General features: G+C 47.5%; 1 protein-coding gene across 1 annotated transcript; it reads left to right on the forward strand.

Moving 5' to 3' along the window:
• The first annotated feature begins 1,248 nt into the window (after nt 1-1,248).
• On the forward strand, nt 1,249-18,589 carry GABRR1 (gamma-aminobutyric acid type A receptor subunit rho1). The gene is made up of 8 exons (XM_020877420.2): nt 1,249-1,355; nt 3,012-3,079; nt 4,770-4,993; nt 9,326-9,408; nt 11,927-12,067; nt 14,220-14,372; nt 16,245-16,441; nt 17,908-18,589. Exons 1-8 carry the CDS (start codon nt 1,337-1,339, stop codon nt 18,199-18,201), a joined length of 1,179 nt encoding a protein of 392 aa, XP_020733079.2. The 5' UTR covers nt 1,249-1,336; the 3' UTR covers nt 18,202-18,589.
• The last annotated feature ends 74 nt before the right edge of the window (nt 18,590-18,663 follow it).

Genomic DNA, 18,663 nt, shown 5'->3' on the forward strand with positions numbered 1-18,663 from the left:
CAAGCTATGGAGAACAGACAGGTGGTTGCCCTAGGTGGGGGGTGTGGGGTGGGTGAAATGGATGAAAGGGATCAAGAAGTACAAGCCTCCAGTTATATCACATATAAGTCCTGAGAACGTTAACGTCCAGCGTGGTGATGATAGTTAACACTACTATAGTGTAGATTTGAAAACTGTAAGAGTATCTCTTTAAGTTTCTCATCACAAGAAAAAGAAAGTGTGAGGTGAGGGATGTTAACTAGATGCACTGTAATAATTTTACCACAAAATATACATGTATCAAATGATCATGTTGTACACCTAACACTAATACAAGGTTAAGTGTTGATTATGTCTCAATGAAACAAAAAATAGGAGATATAAGAATGTATGTTTGTATTTACTTGTACCTACAAGATACTGTGAACAGATAGACCAAAAACCAATAAGAGAGGAACCAGGGGGAAGGGGGGACTTCCCTGGTGGTCCAGTGGTTAAGACTCATGCTTGCAAAGCGGGGGCTCTGGGTTGATCGCTGGTAGGGGAACTAAGATCCTACAAGCCCCACGGCCAAATGAAGAACAGAGAGACAGCAGTAACGGTGGTTGGGGGAATGGGATGAGGGGTTCAAGGGAGCCAGGCTCAGCCCACACCCACCGCCTCTCCCCTCCAGCTGCAACCTCCCCAAATGGCCGAAGAGCTTTGGGTGCGTTTAGACTCATTAGTAAGCCCCAGGACCAGCAGTTTTCAGCCTTGGTTTCACATTAAAATCATCTGGGAGGCTTTAAAAAACAATAATGTCCAGGTTGCATTCTGCCCAGATTGGCACCTCTGAGATGGGGCCTGGATGTTGGATTTTTAAATATTTTATTTATTTTAAAGTCTTTGTTGAATTTTTACAATATTGCTTCTGTTTTATGTTTTTTGGGGTTTTGGCCATGAGGCATGTAAGATCTTAGCTCCCTGAGTAGGGAGCGAACCCATACCCCCTACAACGGAAGGCAAAGCCTTCACCACTGAGCCGCTGCGGAAGTCCCGTGGATGTTGCTATTTTGCAAGCTCCTCATTCACATTCCTAGACTCCTGTCTTGGACCTTCTGGGTTGGTTCATTGATCCAGAAAGCCGGGGAAAGGAAGAGAGGATTTCCAGTAGCTTTAAAGAGGAAATGCCACAGCCCATCAAACTTGTCGAGATCAAGTCTGAATGCGACTAGTGTTCATCTGACCTAACCAGGGTGCGTGATCAAACTGTTTTCTCCTGCTCCGCAGCCCAGTTCTCAAACGAAGCCCTGACATTACCAAATCGCCGCTAACAAAGTCAGAGCAGCTTCTGAGGATAGATGACCACGATTTCAGCATGAGGCCTGGCTTTGGAGGTATGAGGCATGCACTCCTGGGGCTTGTCTTCTTTGCAGGTCCTTCTGTCTGTCTGTGGGCAGCATCAGACCTGGGAACCATTCAGCATTGCTCCCTACCCCAATCAGGTCTGCCTAGGTTGTGAACAAGGCCTGAGCCCTCAGCATCATCTGAGCACCTGCCCTGGCCAGCCTGCCTTGGGCTCTGCTGAATGCATTCTTGGGAGGCAGCTGCTGGTTGGTGGCCAGGCCAGCCGAGCTGTCCTCAGGCCACAGCTCCCAACAAGGATGTCTCAGTATCAGGGAGGCTAGTAGCTGGCAGTGGGGACAGTTGCGGTCCAAAGTTGCCTCCTGAAAATGCTCTGAAATAGCGATCTTTTTTTTAATTGGGTCTTTTAAATTTATTTCTTGATTTGTGGGAGCAGTTTTTGAAATTTTCTTAAATGATGCTCACTTTCATAGCTCCTAGAAATGCATAATTTTTTAAATAAAATGTAAAAGTTCTGACTGCAGTATATGTTTAAAAATGCACAATAATCATACCCCTGAAATCACAACTGCATTATCAATTTAATGTGAAATACCAATCTTGGACTAAATTTGTTCTCATCCTGGAGCTGGCAGACAGAACTCTGGGCCCATATCCTAGGGTAGAGTGTGGTCTGCTGAGTTTAATTAAATGAAAATTGTTTAGAAAATAATGATTTAGTGCCAGAGCCCTTTGAAGCTTAGCCTGCAGCTGCCAGATTTCAGGTTTCTTAGAGTCAAATAGGGTTTTCATTCTTATGAATTTTGTGTTTTTTCCCCCCTGGGAAAAAAATATTCATTTCAGAAATCGTTCTCATGCCTTTTATTTCTTCCAGTCACTTTTGCCTAAAGGATAAACAGGTTCCAGAAGGGAGTCTTTCTTCAGTCCTTAATCTGCTGCTGTTGGGCCCAAAGTCACCTTTTCACTCTGTGATGATGCTCCATGATGACATTGTGCCGATGTTCCATGCCTGTCCTGTACACCTGAAAGCAGGGAGGAAAAGAGGCAGCAATCTACTTCCCTGATAATTCTTTCTTTTTATAAATATTAAGTTTTTATGGCCTAGAAATGCCCCCCAAATATAATGTTTTCACATCCACCCAGTGTATAACCTCCCCCATGGAGGCGACTCCATCATCTAGCAAAGATGCAGATCGGTACCTTGGCAAATGTTTTGAATATGACCTTGGTTCTAATTCACCAACAGGGCCTTTCTCCTGGCCAGAGACACTGGCTTCCAAGATGAAAGAGGGTGCAAAATCAGGAGGTAATACAAAAATTAAAAAACACGTGACTTCATGTTGAGGAGTAACTCTTATTTAGATGGGACCCAACATTGACTCAAGTCTCATCGTTCCTTTAAATGATCATATGTAACCAAAGACAAATGCTTTGTATTAACTTCCTCATTTCAGAATCACCTGACTGATTCAAAACAAAAAGAATTTTTTTTTTTTTCCTTAGCTGGAATATTCCAGGGAGCGAGCCCATGATGCCACACCTTAATCTCTGGTTTGACTCTAGCCTGGCATGTGGGACACCAAACCTTCAAATCTGAACGTTCTAGGAGAAATACTCCTTATGCCTGTCTCATTCAAAGTCAGAGTTCAAGTAAAAAGAGTAAACCTCTTGCCACGCTCTGTCCCCAGGGCCGGCCATTCCTGTGGGCGTGGACGTGCAGGTGGAAAGCTTGGACAGCATCTCGGAGGTGGACATGGTAAGTGCTTCTCTGACCAGGGCTGCGGATGGGGGATTCCCTCAGGCCCTGCGCTGGTCCAGGAACTCCACACACCAGAATTCCCCGGGCTCACCACTCCCGGCAGTGGGAATTCACGCACTCATTTTACAGGCAGCTCAGGGAGGCTGAGACACCTGCTCAAAGCTGCTCAGCTGGTGTGAAACAGCCGCACGGCAGACGTGATCGTCTCCACCCCAGGGTCCAGCCCTCGCCCCCGGGCAGTGTTCTCTGGGCAAATGCCGTCCAGCACAGACAGCGGGATCCAAGAGCCAGACACAAGCTACTCCTGTGGACTCCATGTCTGGCTGCGAAAATGCAGAAAAAGCTCTGTTTTTCTTTTTCAAATGGGCTTAGATTGACAAATAGAACATTCTACAACTCCTTGACTGACAGGACCTTGTAGAAACTTGTCTTAGCTGGGGAGAGGCAGAGCTGAGACTAGCCTTCTGGCGCGAGCCGTTTAGTGGCAAACCTGCTCCAGCATTCCCGCCTGGAAAGCTCCATGGACAGAGGAGCCTGGTGGGCTACAGCTAACGGGGCTGCAAAGAGTCAGACCCGACTGAGCTCACACAGACACCAAGGAAATACGAAAAGAGTGGGGGCACTCTCTGATGGTCCAGGGCTCAGGACTCCAAACGTTAACTACTGAGGGCCTGAGTTCAATTCCTGGTCAGGGAATGAAGATCCTGCAAGCCTGTGTGTGTGTGTGTGTGTGCGCGCGTGTATGCGTGTGTGGGTGCGTGTGCGTGTGTGTGTGTGTGTGTGTGTGTGCCTGCTAGGTCATTTCAGTCATTTCCAGCTCTGTGTGATCCCATGGACTGCAACCGCCAGGCTCCTCTGTCCATGGGATTCTCCAGGCAAGAATACTGGAGTGGGTTGCTGTGCCCTCCTTCCGGGAATCTTCCTGACCCAAGAATCGAACCTGCATCTCCTGGGTTTACCTCTATTGGCAGGCAGGTTCTTTACACTAGCACCACCTGGGAAACCCATATATATATATATATATGTATATGGTGGTGTCAAAAAAAAATTATCTATATAAGAAGAGGGTGGAGAGGTGAGACAGGGAAAGGGAAGGAAGCAAAAACGGTCATGTCATCAAATCAGGTCTATGTGAGAATCAATCCCTCTGGGCTTCTCTGGGAGTCAGCAAAGAGCTCACCTCGGGGTTGTCCCCACTCTGGGGCAGAGAGCTGGGTTACCCACCCCCTTACTCATCCTCAGCCCCACTCTGGGTCCAGAGAGCTGCGTTACCCACCCCCTTTTCCATCCCCAGCCCCGCTCCCTGGCTGAGGGCTGGGTTACCCACCCCTTTCCCATCCCCAGCCCCACTCTCTGGCTGAGGGCTGCTTCCGGCAAGAACTCTAGGCTGGCTGGTGGCCCTGTGTGTGGGCAGGCTGCCCTCAGGCTGGGGTCCCAGCACTGGAGGGAGCAGCCTTCTGCAAGCGGAGGCAAGCGCCCAGGGGCAGGGTGGGGTGGGAATCAGGCCCCCTCTGTAGGGCCTCCTGCTGAGTCCCGCCTGCAGGGTTCCCTGCCTCCCGAAGCAGCAGAGACTAGAAGCCAGGCCTCCCTGGGCTCAGCTCACCCCGCAGCCTGGGGGTGGGGGTGCAGGACGCCCTGCGATCCCCCGGCCGGTCACTGTGGGCTCCCACCCTGCCCCTGGACCCAGGACTTCACGATGACGCTCTACCTGCGGCATTACTGGAAGGACGAGCGGCTATCCTTCCCGAGCACCAACAACCTCAGCATGACCTTCGACGGCCGACTGGTGAAGAAGATCTGGGTCCCCGACATGTTCTTCGTGCACTCCAAGCGCTCCTTCATCCACGACACCACCACAGACAACGTGATGCTTCGGGTCCAGCCCGACGGCAAAGTGCTCTATAGCCTCAGGTGAGCCTTCCCGGCCTCCTTCCGGGCCCCTTCCCCTGCGTCCTCTTAAGCCCGAAGCTGGGAAGAAGTGCAACTCGTTTGTCAGTCAAGAGAGTCATTCCCCCCACCACAGCGCTTTGGCTTTGGGCTTGAACAGTGAACTTCTGACTTTCCAGGGGCTCTGACTTTCCAACATCAGGAAAACCTACCCCTACACATGAGTAAACCTTTTAAAGGATTGTTTCTCCTTGAAAGTACATTTGGGGAAATTTCTCATACAGATGCTTATGATTTAGGCCCTGTTCAAGTTCAATTTCAAATGTTTAAGGAAGGTTTTATTTCTCTAGTAGGAGTCAAAGAAGTAGATAATGTAATTCTTCGCAAAGACCTGCCTCATTTGACCTCTCTGATTCCCATTTTGGAATTTTGCTTTTGAAAAAAAAAAAAGTCGTTTACCTCACCTCGTCAGCTTAGGCATTTTTTTTTAATTCCTTCTCACCAGAGTGTCCTCCTTGAGAAACTATGGGGACCCCAGGCCACTTGAGGATTTTAAATGGTATTTTGAGCATCACTTTGAAAACATAAAGAATAAAATCAAGAGCTCAGATGACTTAGAAATTTTTTTTCTTCTTTTTCTTCCTTCCTTCCTTGCTTTCATTCATTTATTCTTTCTGTACAGTTGATTTACAATATTACATTAATTTCAGGTGTACGACATAGTGATTCTGTGTGTGTATAGACTATACTCCATTTACAGTTATTATAAAATATTGGCTATGTGTCCTGTGCTGAAGAGTAGCCTTAGAAATGTTTAACTGCTCATTAAGCACTGACCTGGATAACCTTCCCTTAGCACAGACGTCGCAGAGGGGCTTTCCCTGGGGGCCCCCTTGAGAAAATCTCGGTGCCCACCTCCCCCCGGAGCACGTGTAGAATGAGCTGCAGGCCTTCACGGAGCAGCGCCTCGGCTACTGGCTGAGATCGACTCCGCCTGTGCTGTGCTGAGAGTGCATTTCAGTTTTACAGGCTTTATTTTGGTAAAGCTGAATCCACACACCAGTGTCTAAGTAGGGAGTGCCTGCACCGATGCAGTGTATCTTTAGAGTCAGAGATGGCAATGTTGAAGCTGAATCTCTGCCCCTAATGAATATTTATAGTAATCTTTCATTGCTGCATCCTGGCTTAGAATCTAAGCAGGTAGGTACCAGACTCAGAGTTTTACTTCTGTTTTTAACAGAACTTTAATTTTTAATAATGGTTATGTTTGGGACTTCCTTGGTGGCCCAATGATTAAGACTCTGAGCTTCCAATGCAAGGGGGGATCTATCCCTGATCAGGGAACTAAGATCCCACATGCTGAGCAGGAAAGCCAAAAAAAAAAAAAATTATGTTCAACAAGGGGCTTGTAAACTTCTGATAGTCTAGCAGGCAGGTCTCATGAACTGGTGGGGGTCCGGTCCGGCACTATTGAACGTGACATCAGAGGCAGAAGAGAGGAAAGAAGTTGTCAGTGAGACTCCAGGTGCCTAAAAACATATAATTTGATTTTTCATTGCAAATGAAATGATGGGTTTGTTTAAGAGAGAAATAAAGAGGTCTGAGTTAGTGAGGGCTATCACTTTGAGATTTATTTGGGGGAAAACACGGAGGAGCTGGATACTGTCACCTCTGTCAACAGCAGGTTAACACTAAATCAGTACTAATATGTTGCTCTCCGCCTCATCCACACTCACTGATCCATTCAATAGAATGTGTTCATATTAAGTTTGGCCCCCAGAGCTGTGCAGATAAAAACCCTGTCAGGTCTTGTCTTAAGCTCTGGGCACATAAAGATGAATAATATAAAGTCAGTGAGCTTAGCATGACTGCAGCCTAGTGGGGGAGACCTGCAGGAACCAAAGGATTGATGTAGAGACAGGTACGGACTCCAGGGAGGGGTGGGCGGGGAGTGGCAGGTAAGGATGGTGAAGTTTCCTAGGCATCAAGAAACGATAACAAGCGAAATTCACAAATGAGATGCTCCATCACACTAGGTGGATTGAAAAATCAATTCCACGGTTCCTGAATTCCCAGTCATTTTCAAGATTTGAGAGTCAATGATTGTTGGGAGGAAGAGATTGTTCTTGGGAGAGAGGTGTGGGCATGCCATTTGCTGGACTGCACGGGACACTTGTGTGCCTATGGTTGGGGGACACTACAGCTAGAGGCTGAGAGAAGAGCTGTCTAACCACTGAGGGCAGAGCTAGAAGGAGTTTTGGCCGTGATGGGGCCAGTCTGCACACCCAGGCTTGTTGGGAATAGTTCAGCATGTGGGGCATGGAGAGTGGTGAGCCAAGAGATGGAGTGGAAGATGTTGCTGGAGGATGGAGGTGCCCCGCGGAGGGAATGAAGGACCTGGGGAAAAAGTCTCAGCTTCAACCACATAGTGGTCCCAGAGAGCTTGAAACCACCTCACCAGAGAACCATCCCCCTCTTATCTCCCTCTACCCATGTAGGAGGTGATAGAGACGTGCAGACACTGACCACTCAAGTGCCAACTCTGTGCCTTAGCTGGGAAGGGGGAGCAGAAGTCTTAATGTGAGTGAAGTTTGAAGTGTCAATACATTGGACCAAAACTCTTTGTTTCTGAACTGAGATATGTTTGGTTACTTCTGAGGGTTTTGAGCGCCTGTTACATGAGAGGCGTAAGCAGGAAAATCTCAGGACTGGCCAAGCGTCCGGAAGATGCTCTAGATGAAATAATTTAAAAGGACTTGAGGGAAACAACAGTGAGTGTGGGTGAGATTACACCACATGCGCTGCTTGTTCAATGCTTGGGTTACAAGTGGAGAACCATGAAGTCAGAGTGCCAAGAACAAGTCTGATGAGGTCTGCGATTCTACAACGCCTGTTCCTGCATCGGTTGGCAACAGAGAGAAGGGCTATTTAATACTTTTGTTCATAGCAAAACCTACCTGCATTTGACATCTGATGTCCCCAAGTTTGCCACAAGTGTCTCCAAGCTTAGCTCCCAGTTTCTTTCTTGCTGGTGACGCCATCAGGTGTGGCTGTGCTGGTGATGTGCCCATAGAAATGCGAGCCCACCCATTAGGTGTCCAAGTCAGAGGCTGGCCTGACCACCCCCAGAAAAACATCCTGTGTATCAGTATTCCCAGGAGAGACAAGATGATCCAGCTGGTAACAATACAAGATCGCTCCCAGACCACAACACTCAAATGGAATGAGGAAAATAAGGCAAATATCTGGATAACTGAGTTTCAAAAAAGCTCTTTTCCTTGAAATTTCCATTTAAAAGTGATTTTTCTTTTTGGCCATGAATTATCCTGATAATTTTCATAACTTATACATAGCAAATTTTCTGTGGCTGAAGGAAAAATAGGATGTTCACTAGCTAATGACTGGTAATCATACCCTGCCATGAAATTCCACACTGGGTGGGAGATCTTTCTTTAGGATTAACGATCTGTATTTGCTTATTCTTTGATGCAAAAGCCAATTTTCCTGTGTAAACTCTAAAGCAAAACCATTAGATGCCAGCAAGTGCTTGCATGTTGATGCATAAGATCTTCCAGTGTTTTTCCATTATTATGATCTCCACGGAATTATCCACTCAGAACACCTGAGCCCACTAGTAGATGTTATTATCAATATAGAAATATCAACATTGTAAAAAAAAAAATAAAGTGCCTAATTTGGCAACTGGCATAAATACTTCATGAATATTATTGTAAAAACATTGTACACAAATACTGAGTTTCAGTAAAATCAAGAAAAGAAGAATTTGAATGAATCTGAAACAGGAGAGCAATGTATTCCTATGGTTTCGTTTAAGAAACCATATGAGTTGTGGTTTCACATTGTTTTATTTTTTATTTTTAATTTCAGGAGTGGCTCTTTTAAAAAAATGTTTATTGAATTTGTTATACTACTGCTTCTGTTTTATGTTTTGATTTTCGGGCCACAAGGCATGTGGGGTCTTCGCTCCCTGACCAAGGGTTGAGCCTGCAGCCCCTCCACTGGAAGGCGAAATCTTAATCATTGGACCACAAAAGAAGTCCCCACATTGTTTTATCGATGGAGATCATTGCTTCTCTAAAATGCTTGCATGCAGTGGGGGTTAGCAGAGTCATTGTCGGCCCCATGGTGAGCCTGGGGTTAAACATAAACACCCAAGGGTACTCCAGAGTGGAAATCACACATAAGCTGCCTGGTTCTCTAGGTCCTGGCACACCGCTTAAGAACTGTAAGAAGGCAGTTATGTGGGAGGAGGAGAGGCCTTTTCTTTCTGTTTTACCATTTTGCGCTTATGCATTGCGGCCTCCGCACATTGGGATTTTATCTGTTTGTTTCCAGGGTTACAGTGACTGCCATGTGTAACATGGACTTCAGCCGGTTCCCCCTGGACTCACAAACGTGCTCGCTTGAAATTGAGAGCTGTGAGTAAGCCTGTGCCCAGACAGCCCCCGCAGACCCTAAGTTACCCTGGACACCTCCGACTCTCAGGAGTAGGAGCAGGACGTCTTCCTATTCGTGATCTGCTTTTTTTTTTAACATGAAATTTAATCTCTTAATACATTTTAATTAATTTATTTTTAATTGGAGGGTAATTGCTTTACAATATCGTGTTGGTTTCTGCCATGTATCATGAGTTAGCCGTAGGTATATGTATGTTCCCTCCCCCTCAAACCTCCCTGCCACCTCCCACCCCATCCCAGCACCCCTCTAGGTTATCACAGGTGACTGTGCTTTTGAGATGACTTTTCAGATAGAAGCGACGTCTCGGGTAAGTTTGAAAATCAGGAACAAATTTGGCACTAAGACCTTCTATTCCCATAACTGACCCTTTCAATACTCATGGCAGTGGTTATAAACTTGGTCCTGTGGAAACTGAAGGTTTCCCAGTTCCCCAGGGCAGTTCCCCAGGCAAGCACTCATCACACAGCCCACCAGAGAGCTCCTTGTGGATCTCTTTTATTGCTCTTCTGAGTACGATTTCCCCTGAAGAAAGAATTTCCTGGCAAAAACAACTGGGCAGCAGCTGCCCCAGGGGACAGCACTGTGAGTGAGACATTCAGGCATGACCTAGGGGCCTCGGGAAACTCACACACGCAGAAGTCCCGGAAAAGTAAAGAGCCGTAGGAGGACCAAGGCTGCGGCCGCGTCCAGGACTGGCATCCCTAGCTCTCTACGCATCTGCCCCGTGCTCCAGTCTCTGCCAAAATGCTTTCTCTGACCGTCACAGCCTGGTCCCCCCCCGTGACTCCTACACTCGTCTCGAACCAGCGCCCAGCCCTGACACGTCCCAGCCCATGCCAGAGTCCCAGCGAGGACTTTCGTTGGCCCAGGGCATCTTGCTGAGCCTGCCAGGGCTGTGGTGGTGGATCAGGAGTCCCCTGGCTCCAGTCACCCAGGGCTGAGGGGCGCAGGGACACGGACTCCACACGTAGGACGGACAGGTCTGCGGGCTGATCCGCGTGGGGTCAGGGAGAAAAAGTCCCAGGACCGAAGGAGCGACTGCCTCGCACACTGTGGCTTTCCGCCTGCTCTGCCCTTTAACCCTCCCAAGCTCCCTGTGAGAAGGTTACTGCCATCTCCTTCATGGAGCTTTGCAGCAAAGGACTAATCGTTGGCTCCAGAATCTGGCTTTCCCCAGACACCCAGGCAGTGATACCTGTCAGGCTTCCGCCAGCGAAGCAGAACCATCGGACAGGGATCCCCAACCTCCAGGATCTGATGCCTAATGATCTGAGGTGGAGCCGATGGAATAATAATAGAGATAAAGTGCACAAAAAATGTGATGTGCTTAAAGCTATGCCCCCTACCCTGGTCCCTGGAGAAACTGTCTTCTACAAAACTGGCCCCTGGAGCCAAAGATGCTGGGGCCGGCTGCCATCGGACATACACAGGGAGGCGGCTAGTGCCGGGACTGGCTTACGTGAGCTCCTGCGGGGCAGGTGGTGGGGAAGGGCAGAGGGGCCCACCCTGCTGTCCACAGGTGGAATTTTAATCTGCCTCCAGGAAACCTCAGGTCCACTCTTAAGGCCTTTCAACTGACAGGATCAGACCCACCCAGGTTATCCTGGGTCGTCTCTATTTCAAGTGAGCTGGGTGTAGATAACAAGGCAACACGCATCTCCCCAGCAGCACCCAGATTAGTGCCGGATTGAATCACTGGATACTCATGATAGCCTGGCCAAGTAGACACGTGAAAGGGGTCATGCATAGGTCAAAGGTTAAAAGTAGAATAAAAGAGGAATAAAACAGAGCCTCGGGGAGCCCCAGAAAGAACTGTTGACGCAGGACCAGCCCCTTCAGGTTTTACCCCCAGTTCTGGTAGGTCTGCCAGGCTGGGGTAAGCGGTGTGCTCACCTAAAATAAGTGGGGTGGGGAACTATGGGGCCAGAGGGAGGGATCCTCAGGGGATTTCCCTGAGGGCAGGGCAACGAGAGGCCTGCAGAGAAAGACTCTTTTGGCTGCAAATCTCCTTGTGGGTCTTTTCTTGCTAGAATGCATCCTCTATTACCTGAGAGTGTTTAAAGGTATTTGCCATCAATGATGCATCATCACTCTTTGAAAGAAAAAAGGGCTAAATTACCTGTGGTTTAGAAAGTTTAACGATATGAAATGTTGCTGCTATTTCACTTGCAAAATCAAAAAAATTTTTTTTTTTTTTAAAGAGCAAATTGTAGTTTCTGGTCTACAAAAATAGCAATTTCATCTGCTTTTAGGCTGACTTGAACGGTGAACACTTTTGCAGTCAGGATGAGTATTTAGGCCTGAGAGCTTTGCCCTGATGATTCTGGAAGACTGAGGAGAATTAGATTTGTCTTTTTGGATTTTGTTTTGCTTTGTTAGACTACAGTTTATTTATTCAGCTGATCTTATTACAACCCCTAAAGGGCCTCACAGACAGGCTCATCTTTCCTGGCGTCTGCTGCCATCTTGTCTTTTCAGATGCCTACACGGAAGATGACCTCATGCTCTATTGGAAGAAAGGCAATGACTCCTTAAAGACAGATGAGCGGATCTCCCTCTCCCAGTTCCTCATCCAGGAATTCCACACCACCACGAAGCTGGCCTTCTATAGCAGCACAGGTGAGGCGGGGCTAAGAGAGGGGGCTGCTTGGATCTCAGGAGGCCTGTGGGTTGACTATCAAGTGAGCAGAGCCAGTGCCTCTAGGATGTGAAACCAAAGATGGAATTTCCAGATCGGGTCTAGAGGGTGGTGAGCACGGGGTGAGGGAGGTTTTTGATACCACCAGAGCATCACAAGTGATAACCTAGAAAATCTTAATAAAAACTCCAACATAAGCCCTCTGTGTAGGTCTATTTGAGACAATTGCATTGACAGTTTAACAGCAGAAATTTCACCCTGATATGACTCCCAGAGACCCCTCTCCTATGGACAAAAGATAGGTCCATTTCAGGTTTATTATCTTCTGTTCAGTTCTCTTGACTTCAGCCCCTTTGGGAGCTTCTGTCGTAAGCAACCCCCTGCTGCTGTACTGTTTGCACAGCTCCTCCTGTGACCCTCCTGTGAGCCAGAGGGCAGGTTCCGGCTGAGTTTCACTCTCTCCAGCCCTTGCCTCTTTCTCAACTAATCGCCTTTCAAGATGACTTTGCTCTCATCTTTCTGCAATTGCCGTTGCTAACACACTGCGTGGTTGACAACACTCGTTGACCTGTAACAGAAGGCATTGCTCACTTCCAAAATCACATCTCTTATCTTTTGCACACCTCATCCACCCATCTTGGTCCTTTGGGGAACCCTCATTCCTTTGACTCTTAGCATTTTGACGTTCCCTCTTGTCTGAGTGTGCTTGGGCTGCTATAAAAAACTACCATAACTCTGTGCGTGTCTGTGTGCGCGCTCAGTTGTGTCCGAGTCTTTGCAACCCCATAGACCAGCCTACCAGGCTCCTCTGTCCACGGGATCAAGAATGCTGGCGTGGATTGCCATTTCCTTCTCCGAGGGATCTTGCCAATGCAGGGGGTGAACCAGCGTCTTCTGCATCTCCTGCACCAGCAGGCAGATTCTTTACCAACAAGCCACAGACTAGGCGGCTTCTAAACAACAGGAACTTGTTTTGCACAGTTCTGGAGGCTGGGAAGTCAGGATCAAGGAAACTCAGCCTCCTTACAACCCCCACAGAGCCTCACAGACAGGCTCATCTTCCCTGGAGTCTGAAATATTTAGTGTCTGGTGAGAGCCCGCTTCTTAGGACTCACTGTGTCCTCACATGAAAGAAGGCGCAAGGGAGCTCTCTGAGGCACCAATCCCATTCACAATGAAATCACCTTCCAAAGGCCCCACCTCCAAATACCATCACTTAGAGGATTAGGTTTCAACACATGAATTTGAGAAGGACATATTCAATCTCTAGCACCTCCACAATCACTTTCTGGAGCTGTTATAAATATAGCCGTTGCACTAAAATTGTCCTGGGATGCCAGTTTTCCAGTTAATGTTGCCAAGTCCCCATTTTATTTTCAGTTCTTGTCAAGTTTATCCTGCGTTTTCCTCTCCTTCCACCATTCTCTGTTCCCTTCAATTCCTCCACACAAGGTTTCCTTGTAGAGAACACCAGGGTGAAGATAAAGCAGAGCCTAAATGCCCTGCAGCAGTGAGCTTGGTATTTTTATTTAAACATATTTTCCCCCATAAAGAAATACAGAGGGAGTTGTTAAATACACACATCTCAAGCTCTAACATATGTAGGAATTGTGTGGAGAGGAGTGTTAAAAGAACTTTCTTTTTTTTTTTTTTTCAACCACAGTGCAGGGCTTATGGGATCTGACTTCCCCAACCAGGGGTTGAACCTGGGCCACCACAGTGAAAGCACCAAGTTCTCATCACTGGACGATCAGGAAATTCCCGAAAGGAAGTTATGATTCAGTAGATCCAGGGCGGGGTCCAAGAGTCTGCATTTCTAACAAGCACCCAGGTGATGGTGATGCTGCTGGGCCCTGAGCCAAACTGGAGTAACGAGAGTCTTACACGGCCTTCCCGAGGGGTCCCTTTGTGTACAGGATGGGGGCCAAAGGTTCCTTGAAATGTACTAACCCTTATGACGTGGGTTATCACATAATCATTCTGTTCCATGGTTTTTCTGTCTTCCATTTTATAAAGGTAGGGTAAGTTTCCAGGCAAGGGTCTAAGGCATTTATGGTTCTCTGAATAAAATCTGTCCTATGGGGAAGCTGAGCGGCTATGGAGTGTATTCTTTCTTCTTCCTGTGTCCCGCAGGCTGGTACAACCGTCTGTACATCAACTTCACGCTACGTCGCCACATCTTCTTCTTCTTGCTCCAAACCTACTTTCCCGCCACGCTGATGGTCATGCTGTCCTGGGTGTCCTTCTGGATCGACCGCAGAGCCGTGCCCGCCAGAGTCCCTCTGGGTAAGCAACATCTCAAGTGTATGCTCCAGACATCTGAAAATACGAGGAATTCCTTCCAGATAAAACCCTTCTTTCCAAATGGGTCCTGAATCCCTGTGGGCATTATAACTCAGAAAAACATCAAGTTATTTGTCCACAGGTGTAATGCCACTATTAAGAGTCTGTGTAGTGAAGCCGTTTCTAGGTCCCCCTGGGAGTCCACACAAACAGTTCATCTTTAATCTGATTAGAGTTGAGTTCTGGAGTGGGTTGTCCTGGACTGCAGTACTTTTCTCTGCTCATCTGGATAAGAAAAGTCACATTCTGTAACAGGGCTTTTCAAAAGGTGGCCCAAGGGAACTTTATGACAGATTCTCTGGGGGAAATTGTTTAAAATGAAAAATCCTGGGGCCTATGTACATGTATAGGATCAGAATCTCTGAGAGAGTTCCAGGAATTTGCATTTTGAACAAGCTCCCCCAGTACACCTTTTTTTTTTTCCCAATGTGGATCATTTTTAAAGTCTTTATTTGATTTGTTATAACACTGCTTCTGTTTTATGTTTTGGTTTTTTGGCTGAGAGGCATGTGGGATCTTAGTTGCCTGAGCAGAACTTGAACCTGCACCCCTGCATTGGAAGGTGAAGTCTCAAGCACTGGACTTCAGAGAAGTCCCTCCCCTAGTAATTCTTATACATGCTCAAGTCTGAGAATCCCTACTATACTCTCAATAGCTGTTTGCCATCCACTCTCTTCCCTGATTTAAATATTGCACCTATTCCACACACACCACCGTGGCTCAGAGGTCCAGGGGCTTCAAGGGAGAGGATGACTCACCAGGTTTTAGTGAAACTGGATTGGTGCTGGCCCTTAAGATGACCCCAATCCGCTGTGATTTGGCGTTTGCCAAGCAAATGTTCTGAGCTTAATTTGAAATCTCAGGGACATTGCCACTGACAGATGCCCTGGCCTTTAACGGTTGTTCTGTAGCTTGAACAGTTACTGTGCTGAATAAATAAACATTCTAGTTTCAGAAATCTGTCTCCCATCAGTGAGGTTAACATCATTCTTGGTAAAACTGATAGGGTCCTCAAGTCAGCATTGCAGAATGGGCAGCCAGGTCCAGGACCCAGACAGGTCCTGACCGCTGATAACACAGGCCGAGGACTACAGCATTCTACACCAGCAGCAAGGACACAAAGATTAAAATACAACTTGTACACTTCCCCCCTCTTTTGGAGAAACATACATACCTGCTTGTATATACAATCTTCTTGTTTTGTTTATAAGTATTTATTTTATAAAATAAAGTTCATTATTTTTTGACTATTCCACAAGGCTTGCAAAATCTCAATTTCCCGACCAGGGATTGAATCCTAACCACTAGACCACCAGGGAACTCCCCTGCAATCTTTGTTTTAAGCAGCTGAATGGAAAGAATTGTACTGCTAAGCTGTCAGGGGCTCTCTGCAGAAAAACAGTGATAAAGGTGCCATGATGCAGACACAAGGAGGCGGAACGCCCTGGCGGTCCTGAGCTGAAGAGGCCATACTTCGGCTGCATTAAGACTCCATGCTCTCACTGCGGGACGCACGGGTTCAATCCCTAGTCTGGGAACTAAGATATGCCACTGGGCAGGGCGAAAAAGAAAAAATAAAAGATTCAGGGATACAGCTGGGAGCAGAGGACTAGGAGAAACTTCTTAAAAGCCACAATGGGAAAGGTGAGCAGCTGGAGGGGCAGAGAGGAGAGAGGAGAGAGGAGAGAGGAGAGAGGAGAGGAGAGAGGAGGAGAGAGGAGGCGAGAGGAGGAGAGAGGAGAGAGGAGAGAGGCGCGGAGCCAGCCAGTGGGTTCGGTGAGACCCCCACCCCTGCTCCTTTCTCTCCGTCTGCAGGGATCACCACGGTGCTGACCATGTCCACCATCATCACGGGCGTGAACGCCTCCATGCCCCGCGTGTCCTACATCAAGGCCGTGGACATCTACCTCTGGGTCAGCTTCGTCTTCGTGTTTCTCTCCGTGCTGGAGTACGCGGCCGTCAACTACCTGACCACCGTGCAGGAGCGCAAGGCGCGGAAGCCGCAGGAGAAGGTGACTTTCCCGTGAGCAGGAGTGTCTGCAAGGGCAGGATCGGGTCCAGCCGCGGCCTGGGGCAGGTCCCACCTCCTCTGTAGAACGGGGTCATGGCCCTCCCTCCTCCACTCATTTCACCAGTTGGCTGTGAAGAGCAAACAAAAGAATAAGTGAAAACGGTGTGAAACTCACTCTGAGCGACCTCTTTCACTCAAACATTTATTTAGCACCTACCATAAACTAGCTTCCTGGAAATGGCAACCCACTCTCGTATTCTTGCCTGGAAAATTCCATGGACAGAGGAGCCTGGTGGGCTGCTGTTCATGGGATCTCAGAGAGTCAGGCAGGACTGAACGACTGAGCACCCACAGGTAGATCAGAAACTGCTAAGTCACGTTAACTAAGGCGAGGTCTTTTCAATCTTGGTGGTGTTCCTAGTTCAGTGATAAAGGTAAATGCCAATTCAACATGGCGGGGCAAATGATTTATGAACATAGAGAAGTCATAAAAGAAGCTTCCAGAAATGTCTGTTTCCAAGACAATCTTTTTAATAGTTGCATAATAAAGAATGTCTTGGATGTATTATAATATGATTTATTCCTCTATTGATGGGCAGTGGGTTTTTTTCCCATTTTTGGCCACCATAATAAATGCTGCAATAAACATTATATGTATGTATTATACATAGATAGGTGGATAGATATGTCTGTCTCTTGAAAGTTTATATATGTATATATAAGATTCCAAGGAAGCACATCTTCCATTCTAGGCAAATTTCCTTCACGTGTGAGCTCACACAGCTCCCATCACTTCCCAGATCACCTCCCCTCCCACCTGGTTTCCCCTTCATTCTCCCGTCTGCAGTTCAGTGATTATCTCCTCCAGAAAACTCAGCCTCTGTAGAAGAACCTATCCCCACAATGCCACACCTTTCAAGTTCCTACTCCATCTCTCTTTCTCTCTCTCCCCCCCCCCCCCCCACCTCTCTCTCTCACACACACACAATAACTGCAAACATTTCTATCAGGGGTCATATCAGAGAACATGGCGATTATCTGATCATGAAACTCCTTGTGGGGCTCCGATATGATTTGGTGTTTCCTAACAGTTGATGGGTTACCTGCTCTTTCATTGATAAAATGTATACAGTGCCACCATCATGATTTCTCCAGCCCCTTAAAAGAAAGGACTTCCCTGTAGCTCAAATGATAAAGAATCTGCCTGCAACGCAGGAGACTAGGGCTTGATCCCTGGGTCAGAAACATCCTCTGGAGAAGGGAATGGCAATCCACTCCAGTATTCTTGCCTGGAGAATCCCATGGACAGAGGGGCTTGGTGGGCTACAGTCCAGGGGGTCGCAAAGAGTCGGACACGACTGAGCAACTCACACGCACCTTGAAAGAAAGCAGGAAAGGGCGATCCCCTCCTCCGTGCAGCTCTGCGGGCTGAGCTCGCATTCCAGCGTGCATTTGCTGTGTCCGCAGCTTCCCTGCGCCTGCGGGTTGCCTCAGCCACGCGCGGTCCTCCTGGACGGCAGCTACAGCGACGGGGAGGTGAACGACCTGGGCAGCTATACCCCCGAGAACGGAGACAAGCCCGACAGGATGATGGTGCAGCTGACGCTGGCCTCGGAGAGGAGCTCCCCGCGGAGGAAGAGCCAGAGGAGCAGCTACGTGAGCATGAGGATTGACACCCACGCCATCGATAAATACTCGAGGATCATTTTCCCAGCTGCATACATCTTATTCAATTTAATATACTGGTCGATTTTCTCATAAATGCCTGTAATTCTATGCATTTCACATTCTTCTGTATGTACTACAGAAATAATTGAATGATGAGACATAATTTAAGGTTATGATGAAAAGAAAGTTCCCAGTACCCACCCTTCTCCAGCTTTCCAAAACTACACTGACAAGGCACTTACTGGTTTAATTTACACTTATTAACCGCTTATTGTATACACAGCATTATACTCGGTACTGCGGGTATAGAGACACCCGTAGCAACTGATGATAGTTGTTACTGGGATCTCTTAGAAAAGCGCACTGCTTTGCTAAGAGAAAAGGCACACTGGGGTGGGGTAGGCACTCTTTAGTTCAGCCTCTTTTAGACTCTAGACATTTATTCATATGAACCATATCCTTTACGTGAGCGTGACTCTATCTCTGGACCAGGTGCATCTGGGAAGCACCTGAAGTTCTTTTGTTGTTGTTGGTTAACCGGTAAGTGGTGTCCGA

Source organism: Odocoileus virginianus, chromosome 19 (assembly GCF_023699985.2).
Source record: "Odocoileus virginianus isolate 20LAN1187 ecotype Illinois chromosome 19, Ovbor_1.2, whole genome shotgun sequence".
NCBI lineage: Eukaryota > Metazoa > Chordata > Mammalia > Artiodactyla > Cervidae > Odocoileus > Odocoileus virginianus.